General features: G+C 42.7%; 1 protein-coding gene across 2 annotated transcripts; it reads left to right on the top strand.

Annotated features, from left to right (window-relative positions):
* The first annotated feature begins 3,486 nt into the window (after nucleotides 1-3,486).
* btc (betacellulin, epidermal growth factor family member) lies at nucleotides 3,487-9,707 on the top strand. 2 transcript variants are annotated; one of them, XM_040158235.1, is made up of 6 exons: nucleotides 3,487-3,786; nucleotides 4,710-4,817; nucleotides 6,995-7,112; nucleotides 7,405-7,551; nucleotides 8,412-8,572; nucleotides 8,657-9,707. In XM_040158235.1, the coding sequence occupies exons 1-5, from the start codon at nucleotides 3,747-3,749 to the stop codon at nucleotides 8,557-8,559; spliced, it is 561 nt and encodes a 186-aa protein (XP_040014169.1). In that variant the 5' UTR covers nucleotides 3,487-3,746; the 3' UTR covers nucleotides 8,560-8,572; nucleotides 8,657-9,707. The 2 variants fall into 2 exon arrangements, with proteins under 2 accessions (XP_040014169.1, XP_040014168.1); XM_040158234.1 differs by having other exon boundaries at nucleotides 8,412-9,707.
* The last annotated feature ends 554 nt before the right edge of the window (nucleotides 9,708-10,261 follow it).

The raw sequence follows: 10,261 nt of genomic DNA, 5'->3' as shown, positions 1-10,261 counted from the left end.
CCTCATCTCAGTCTTTATTTAAATGCCCTTTGAAAGCTAGTGCTGCGCCAGTGTGACTGCTGCTTTTGCACTGTGGACCGTGGCAGAGTCATATGGCGATTATCTATGGACTATACAAAGCGGATGTTTACAGCCAGGCTCTAAATTACACCCTGGAATCTCACAGCGTCAGAGCTTCCTGGTGTTCGGTCTAAGTTAGGAGCAAGGCCGGAGAGAGGAAACTGGGGGAGAGGAAACTTCCTGTCCACAACTGCAAAGTGACTCAACACAGAGTTGCACTTCACTCAGCCTTCGAGCTTCTTAAGGCTTTTTTGGACTTTATTATACTCAACTACTATTTATACACGTACTTATACTCAAGCTCAAAGCTATGCCGGTTTAGGAATAGAATATGAATCATCATGGTGCAGAAACTGGATTATATGAATCATGTTGTCCGTTTTATATATGAGTGGTTAGTCATTTTAATCATTCCCTTTTCACTTCATTTACTTGTATACATATACTGTTTAACGTGGATCTCGTTTTACAGACACGTGAATCTGTAGATTGTCCCAGAAACAGTCATAATCAGCCTAAAAGAGGTCTAGCCAGTCACGAGATAGCTCTCTACTTTGTCACTTCCTTTCCTCTCAGTACACTAGTCCTGGACGAGTCTCAATAGTTTACCCATTTTAAGGCCTCCTTGCCTGACAACCTTTGTTTCGAACACGTGCAGTACCACACCGAGGGGATCAGATGCTCCTTCTTTTGGACACTCCTTGCAAGAGAATGAGCGGGAATCATTTTTATGTGATTTAAAATGGAATGGGTGCAAAAAATTAACATTATCTACAATACGCAATGTGCCTTAAATGTTATTATAGCATATAATAAAATAAAAAAACAAAAACAACAACAACAATAAATAAAACTATTTCTAGTATATTTTTCCATGTGCTTCATAATATTTATCTTTTAATTCTTTACTACTAGCTTAAAATGGAGTTTAAGTATGCTTAACATTTAATTTTAAGCAAAGTATCATGTAGTATTATCATATATTTCTGAAGATAGTAAAATCTCTACTTAAGATAAGCACAGTATATTTGCTAGAAGTCTACTCTTTTAAACCAGTTTAAAAGTGTTCATATGGACACTTATTTTACAATACATTAGGAGGTTTTTGATTCATTTTTCAAAATAAACAAACTCTTTCTTAATGGAAAGTTAGGAACATAACGGGAACGCAGGAACATAAAGAAACTTTTGCAGAGGTTGAGTGAGATCTTTTTGTTTTGGTCAAACCTCCTCTCAGTCACACAATTCAACACTGTGTCATTCTGATTCTGTAATTCAGCCTGCAAACCCTGCAGCTTCCTCACCAACATGAAGATCTGCAGATTGCCCTCTAGCATTCAACTTAGGCGGTGTCACCGTCCACCGTTTTTCTCATCGTCACCAGCGTCCAGACTCGGGGCAATCATGTCCTCTCCTCACCCCCCTCAATTTCGACAAACCTGCATGTTACAGCTATGGAGTCGCATCCGGTAGACATCTCTCTCTAACCGTTTTTACAGGTCTCTAAAATGCATTTTGCTGCTCATATCCAGCTGATCTCTTCAATTTTTTTCAAAAATACTTGATATTATTTATTGTCATTTTGACCTGATTAACAAGAACAAAAACAAAAAAAACAAAAACGCAGGTGATACCAAAATGACACTGCACATTAATTTATAAATACATATTTTATATTGTGTTTCCATCTATTTCTACAGAGTTTAAATCATTTGTTTTTCATAATGATACAATTTTCTCCATTTACGGGAGTAATTTGTAATTTGCCTGATCATATCTTTCATCCCGCCTTTTTTTTTTTTAAATAAACATAATTTATTTAGGTAACTTTTGAAGTAGTTATCCCTAACATATTCAGTAAACACACATCCTGATTAAACATGATTTCTGTTGTCACTATGCCAAGTAGTACAAATTCTACACCAAAAACAAAATGCCCTTTAATATTTTTTTCATTGTCTCTAATTCTCCCAAAATGTCTTCTGAATTTGGGCAAAACTTAAAAAATATCCCCCTTGTCTTTTCTTATTCAAACTCACTTATATTTCTTCCATTCAAACTCCCTGCTACGGTGGTGGTTCAGGGGTCTATGGTTTGAGATGGGGTTTAGTTATTACGAATGGAAGTACTGGGCAGCTCACAAAGGGGTTAATTTAATGTGTATAGATTTTGGAACCTGTTGTTCTCCGTGCAGCCTTCTCTCATGTGCTAGTTAAACAAGTTCTTGCACAGCTTGATGGTTTTGGCACAGCATCCTTTTCTGATGTTTTCATTGCCTTTGCCAAATGGGTTGCCTGTTTCTCATATGCAGATGTAATTGCAGGAAAGGCACAGAGAGGCTGGTTTAATTATAAACTTAACTATAATTTTAGCCTTTACGTGTCATTTTAGGGGGCTGGGCGTTCACGGGTATCACAAAAATCAAAGGGGAAGACAGGTTATCGTACAAAGCAAGAGTACAATTTTTAGGTGTCCGATGTCATGTTGAAAGTATTTCTTTAATTTGTAAGGGGAAAGTGTCAACTCATGCCATCTGCTGGTCATGTTTTGAAAATAAAAAATATCACCAATCAGTTTTTCCAAGGCAGCATTGCCACTGGTGGAAGATGTACTCAGATACTTTACTTCTGTAAAAGTAACAGTACCCCAAAGTGGAAATACCCGATTATGGAATGGAGTACTATTTCATTATCAGCAAAATTTACTTAAAGTATGAAAAGTTAACGTACTCAGTTTAGAAAAAAGGCCCGTGTGAGTGTTATACTAGTAAATACTATAAGATCATTATCACTGATGCATTGATGTGTAAGCAGCAATGCTGTCAACATGCGTCACATGTTTTATCTATAAAATGTTAATCTGGAAAGTAACTTGCAACCACAGCTGTTAAATATTTCCCTCTGGAATGTATTGAAGTAGAGGTACAAAGTGTCACGAAATGGAAATACTGTACTTTCGTATTAAACTTTCTTTCAGTTGAATCATACTCTGCATTAGCTAGTCTAGACTAACAAGACCAACAAGTCCAGATGTTGCGGCAGTGTGATACAGTGTCCGATTTTGTCAGTCCTCCTACGTTTATTTACTTTCTGTTGGTCCAGGGAACCTGGAAAACTCATATATTGGCCTGTGCCTGGAAAAGACAATGCAGCAGAAAATGCGTGCTTTGCTGTTGACCAGGTTGTTTTTTTTAATCGTCAGTGTTGTCGATGTTCCGCCTGTCACTTCATTCTTGAGAAAAGGAAAGTCAGGTATGAAGGTGTTATTCTTTGATGAGGAAATAACCTGAGTAGTTTGAATGGAGCCATGTTCTCCTTTAAAGGCTTGGGCGGGGAGCAGAGAGCAGAGTTGGGTTTCAGTGCCACCCCCTTTTCTATTCTCACACACACACACACACACACACACACACACACACTGTAGCTGCCGTCCAGTCACAGTCCAGGGAGCCACTCTGGCCTGTATGTGCACATTGCTTATAGCCTCCAGCTCTCCCGTCTGAACTATGAGCTTAGCTGCCATCAATGAGGGACCACAAGACGAGGAGCCACCGGGGAACTTTCATAGCCTTTCCACACCTTTTTCAAAGGTCACTGACCTCTGAGAAGGGGATTGATCCAGTTTGATTTCTATTTGCCAATGACACTCGACTTTCATGAGTCAGATGGGCACTTTTATCAAGTGAGGAGATGGCCAAGGTCTACAGACTCTATGTAGGAATAGTAACAGGTAAGGTTTACCGTTGTTTTAGCCTTTTACTGCAATCAGTGTTCCCTTTGCCTTGTATACACAGTTGCTGGTTTATAATATCAAAACATAATTATTATCTCATTAGAGTCTGGCAGCCTCAGACAGACACAAACTAATGTTTACATACAAAGCAATATTATACATTTTGAACACATGTTCCTAAGTGACAGTTTTCGTGTGTAGGGACGCACTGTACATAGTGTTAAAAATGAGACTGTAGGGGTTAATTCTATGTTGTTTTGATAGCTGACGCACTTTTTCAACAGCCATGTGCTTTCAAATGTAATGCAGCCAAGTCGGGTCTGAAGACAGTCCTCTAGCTGCTGGGCTATATTTGTACGGTAGACCTCGGTGTTGGTTAATGATTGAAAGAAAAGTCCGTGCACCAGCAATAAATCCCCCCCTTGTTTTTATCAATCGTTGTTAAGACAGACTTCCCGAATGTGGAATGAAACATGCCATTTGGGAAATCGTATAATAAAAATATCCTTATACGTAGGTTTATACAATCAGTGGTTAAACTCTCGTGTAAGTGCGTCGAGAGTGACGAGGGGCAGCTAGTGCGGTGGGTGTTTTAGGGTAGCGAAAGTGTGTGTTGTATTGAAAGAGGGCGACCGAGGCAGAGGTGGGCGTGGACGAGAGAAATCACGACTCTGATCCTACCCTATAAGCTTGGCACCACGACCCACCAGCTACTCACCAAAAGGTTTTTAATGTGATCACGTTTATTTTCCCTCCCATCTCTCACGTGGATCCTATACATTAGGTGGAGTGTGTCTACGAACGGGTTAAAAACGTCTGAGCATATATATATATATATATATATATATATATATATATATATATATATATCTGTTTGCTGTGAGTGTGAACGTGCGTTTCGTTTGTGTTCCGACCTGCAGCTCTGGCCCTATGCAAACACTGCCTGGCAGAGGGGAATGGCGCCGACGAGCCGGCCAATCGCACCTCGTCCCACTGTCATCGCCACGGCAACGGGCACAATTGCACAGGTAGGCATGGGGAAGGAGGTGGTGGGGAAGGAGGTGGTGGTGGTGGTGGTGGTGGTGGGGGTACTGGTTCCCCTTCGCGCTGTCGTGAACGGTCGGTCGCGTCGAGGGTTTAAAGATGGAGGTTTAACAGAAGGATGGGCGAAGCACACGCGGCTGTGAACGCGCAAGCTCACCTGCGCGTGGACACACCTCCCAGGAAGGAGGCGCGTAATTGCGGAGGAGTCGGATTCTGGGCTGTGCAGGACTGGGTTGAACCGGTTAATCATAAAGCCATCGCTAGGTTTTAACATAAAGTCCCTGCGAAGTCCTCGGTAAACACGAGCCAGTTTTCAAAACACTTCACTTAATCGGCTTGCATAATTAAAACGTATGACGTGTGTCGGCGTGTGAAGCGACGGGAGCGTAATTTGAACAAAGGTCTTCTCCTCTCGGCTGACTCTCGTCGAGAAAGCAAATAAAAGCACTTGGCGTTGGCCAAGCTGTTCCCTCTAACTGTGTAACTGGAGACTTTCTCTTCTCAGCACTGAGGTCACGGCAGCAAGTCGGATCTCAGGTTTCGGCCAACGGCCGCGGCGCTCTCGTTGATGCAACCTGAACAGCAGTATTGTTTTACAGTCTCGTTTTCAAGGATTAGCTCGAGGGAAGGGGTCGTAAAGATAGCGGCAGCCTGCGGCATGAGAAGCACTGTGGGTAGCTGGAGGTCAGAAGTTCAGCAGTGATGGCCTACTAGCAGCCGCGGGCTGTCCTTTTTTAGTGTGTGTTTGTTTGTAGCCTAGAGGAGATGGGAAAGGGGAGACAGAGATAGACGAGGGGAATTGGAATTTTAACAGTATCTCAACCGTATCCTGTGATTTATTCAGGAAAGAATTATGTTAATTGGGACACGTGATTGATGAGACCTCGATGACACCAGGCCTCCCGTCTGGATCGTATTGCAAACCGTCTATTTATACATGAGGCCATCCCAGGAGGCGAGGGCGTAGGTTGAAGAAGCAAGCTGACAAAACGTAGCGAGGCTGAAGGAAAGAGGTCAACGTCTTGGGCAAATTCACTCGTCCACTTCATCGCCAAAAGTCAGTTGAGAAGACCGATACCACTCCCAACACTGTACACTAAATAGAGGCTGTTCCAAGTAAAAACGTTATTTGCAACTTGTTCAGCAAATGCTTAACAATGACTTGAAGCCATCTAGCAACCGTAATAATTACTATATGAACCTTGTCCATTTGGAGCACAGGAGGAAGCATTGCGATGAATTTCTTAACTTTAACTAAATTGTTGTTGTGCTGGGGGCATGTTGGTGCAGTGTTTAGCCTCATCGCAAGAAGGTTCTGGGTTTCGAACCCCGGTCTGACCGAGGCCTTTCCGTGCCGAGTTTGCATGTCCTCCCTCCGCCTACGCGGGTTTCCGCCGGGTACTCCGGCTTCCTCCCACGGTCCAAAGACAAATCAGGTTAGGTTAACTGACGGCTCCACATTGCCCGTAGGTGTGAATGTGAGCGTGAATTGTGGTTGGTCTCTGTTATCAGTGTGCAGGTGTTTTTCTAGATACCGCTACAGCAGTGACAATATTTTTAGAATTCACCAAAATCAGACAGTCCCGTGAGGTTTGCGTCCCTTGGGTGGAGGACAAGGTGGGAGGGTTGGGGTAACATGTACATTTGGATTATGCAAACCCCTTCGCGTACCGGATTTGTACGTGTACTCTCTGTCATCCGAAGAGTAAAATCGTGTGGTTCTGGGTTAAATTTCCTGTCCTCCTGTGTCTTCGATTTGGCTCCTACAAACCCAGAAGTGAATGTTTGATACCATCTGTTGAAGCATCGACTTGAAAAAAAAAATCCACGACAGACTTGTTGGCGAAATATTGGGCAAGAGCCAGTGGACCATTAGCTTAGCTTAGCAGTAAGACTGGAAGCAGGGGAGCTGGCAAAGCTCTGTCCAAAGGTAACAGAATCCCCCTACCAGCACAAGGTGCAGGTTGGACTTGGTCTGACAACCAAACTTGTGCACGTGCCACAACTACTGTGTAATTTTTTTTTCTACCTTTCAAGCTCACGAAATAAAAGGAAACACAGCATTACCATTTAAGGAAAGGCTAATCTTTAATGTCTTTTTGATGTATTTACTACTTTTCACTTCAAAAATCATCATATAATGATTAAGTTTCTCCAACAGACACAACAGATACGGGGCCGTGGAATGGCCACTTCTCAAAATGTCCTGAGGAACTAGCGCACTACTGCATCCACGGGGATTGTCGTTACATTAAAGAACAGAAGTCACCGTCTTGCAGGTGAGGCGCCTACTGCAAAAAGATGGAGAGGATGATTGAGGAATATAAAGAGATATATGTAACTTGGTAAAAAGGACAGGAAGGAGAAACCTGGCAACAAAGAGGCACTAAGAAGAACTCAGTACAGAATAGTTGAAAGAAAACAGTAAGGCTGTTTCATTGTTTGTTACGTTCTCCACTACTTATGTACTATAATGGGTTTTGAGTGTTACAGCATGTCCTGACATATTTGGAGAAAATCACATGAAAATGAAAGCTGTGAAAGTAATCTTTTTTTCTGTTATCATCTCAGGTGTCATCCTGGTTTCATTGGCTCCAGGTGTGAATACGTGGACTTGGACTGGCGGATAGGAGAGAAACGACAAATCATCATTGCCTGCATCATTGCGGGGCTTGTTTTCCTCATTCTTCTCATCGTATTCATCTGCATCTGTTCACAGTAAGTCTTTGTGTGTGTTTTTGTGTGTGTGTGTGTGTGTGTGTGTGTGTGTGTGTGTGTGTGTGTGTGTGTGTGTGTGTGTGTGTGTGTGTGTGTGTGTGTGTGTGTGTGTTACTGCTGCTGTAGAAAATGCACTTAAAGGAATAGTTTGACATTTTGGGAACTACATTTACTCACGCTCTTGCCAAGAGTTAGATGAGAAGGCTCACATGTCTGTACTGTAAATATGTAGCCGGAGCCGGGAGACAGTTAGGTTAGCTTAGCATAAAGACTAGAAGAGAAACAGCTAGCCTGGCTCAAAAGTAAATTGATTTAAGCTGCAGGTTGCAAAATCAGTTTTCCCACCACTGTAATCTTAAGATTCCACCCACCGTTGGCGGTGCACATCATAGAATTTTTCAGCTGGGTAATTGGATGTTTCTTACTGAAATGCACTTTTGAATTTGTAGTTAACATCTCCCCCGAAGTTTTCATGGACATAGGCTCTGTTTTCTTTTTCTTTTTTTCTTTTTTTTTTCTTTGTCAAACAAAGAACCAAATATTTTCTAACATAGTTGCTGATCTTTTGTAATGTCAATTCCACTGGTAGAGTTTCATGTCAACCCCAGCTGTAGAAGAGCTCCAAGTGTGAGTCATGTAGCAATGTCTACGGGAAAAATGCAAGGGACACTTCTAGACATACTCCCAGTTTGAAACTCTATTGCCATTTTTATATTTCGGGTTTTGTAAGGATTAAAAAAATGAGATATATCAGTAATTAAAATGGAAGTGTGATTATTGAACAACGGTGGCTTTGCTCTTTCTGCTGCATATGGACGAGAGGCACTTCGGACCTGTATATGTCTTTGTCTCTCTGTCAGTCGTAGGTACAGATTGTGTCGGCGGAGGGGGAGGCGGAGGGAAGAACCGAGGAACGGGACGGAGAAGCTCAGCATGATGGATACCGGAGCAACACACACAACCTTAATGCCAGACTCAACAGAGCCAACTCGCACTAATACTGTATGAGGAGTGTGTAAGCGTATGTGTCGGTCCACAACTCCGGGAATTTAGATATGAGGGGTTTTGTCCTTCAATGTGACAGCTGCTGCCTTTTGTCTCACAGTGACGGCAGTGTGCTATAGGAGGTGCCTCTGTGCTGGTCGGGACTGAGGCCTGCTCAAAGGGGGGGGCATCTGTGGATAAAGTCTGTCTTTGGCTGTGATGAATCAAACAGGACCACAGGAGTTTGTGTTCCCCTCACTTAAAGAGCAGCCTTGACGGAAACTTTGAAACAAAGAAGATGCCTTCCTGGATGTATGATAATCACAAGTTGGAGATGAGTGTTGGGCTGGTTGTGTGCCGGCGAGAGCGCTTTTTTTCCAATACTGTGGCGCTGCAGGCACTTGTAGCCTCTCACAAAGTGCTGCCGACTGCACAGCTTCAAGTAAATTGTTGCTATGTTGGAAAAAGCTGTGACACGAGCCGGCAGCCAGTGATAATAGTAGATCAAGTTATTGGTCTGCGAGGTAGACACTGATAAAACAGAGGAAAGGGACTGTGTGTACATACTACACTCCGTGTTCTCTTTGGGGATCTATTGTCAAGTAAATAAATCATTGAATGTATATAGATACAAGAACCAGCTGCTACAGTATACTGTAGTTTTGTGTCATAGTGTTTCTGCTTTGTTTACTGCAACTTTTGCTTTAGTGTCAATTCACAAATGCACAGTATTGATATTTCGAAATCTTAATCACAAAATCAACAGTTATGATCACCTATTCCTCTGTGCACGGCAATGTCTCCATGTACACTCACGCAGAATATTGTTACTTGTCAACATTAGCAATGCAAGAAGAGCCTCCTACATTACTAAAGGATTGCCGCTCTGGACTCCCGGGTTGGATGAGGACAAGGAGAACTTGTGCTGGAGCCTTTTTTGATCTGTATATTTGGAGCCAGGCAGCCTCCGAGCTACAGAAGCAGAACAGCCGAGTCTGTGTGTGGAGGCTCAACTGAGGTGAAAGTGCTCCACTGTGTGAGACAGTTTCCAAACTGCCAGCCTTTCACTGGTCAAGTGTATCTGTATGTGTATTAAGTCTGCATCTAAATGTAGAATTAGGAGAGTGAAGTCTGCTATGGCTGTTTGTAATAATAAATATGTCTTCTGTAAATGTGCTGTCCCTCTAGATTACTTTTCAAAAGATTCCACAGAGAATGTCACAGCTAAAATATCCTGCAATGAGACCCACGTTAGGCAGTGTTTCATAACAACAGTTACTCGGTGTTACTCGGAGTTTTCTAAGAAACGTTACGCAACGTGCCCTCGCTCTGCAGACTGTTTTGATCTCATCACAATCCAGTGAGCTCCAGTTCACAGGACCACTGCTGACTTGCACTCCTCCGCAGATGAACGTCTCAGATTTTCCAGAACGCGCCGCCGACTGCTGTAACCCCTCGATCCAGATGATCTGTTTCAACTTCATACTTTCAATCAAACACGTGCACCATTTACGATATTACTACACAAACCAATGGGCAAGAAAATGTTCAGATTGGGCAATGAGAATGCTCCCTTTCGGGCCCTTGTCCTTTGGTTACAGTTTTATTGTGTTGTTCTGTTGCTATGGTGGTGTATTACCAGCTGGGGCCAGCAGCGTGAGCCAACAGATTCCTGTGCGAGAGTGTGAACATAATACAGTATCGTCCTCTGACATAATGTGACTTA

This window comes from Xiphias gladius, chromosome 20 (assembly GCF_016859285.1).
Source record: "Xiphias gladius isolate SHS-SW01 ecotype Sanya breed wild chromosome 20, ASM1685928v1, whole genome shotgun sequence".
Taxonomy (NCBI): domain Eukaryota; kingdom Metazoa; phylum Chordata; class Actinopteri; order Istiophoriformes; family Xiphiidae; genus Xiphias; species Xiphias gladius.
This window is presented reverse-complemented; position numbering and strand designations above follow the sequence as displayed.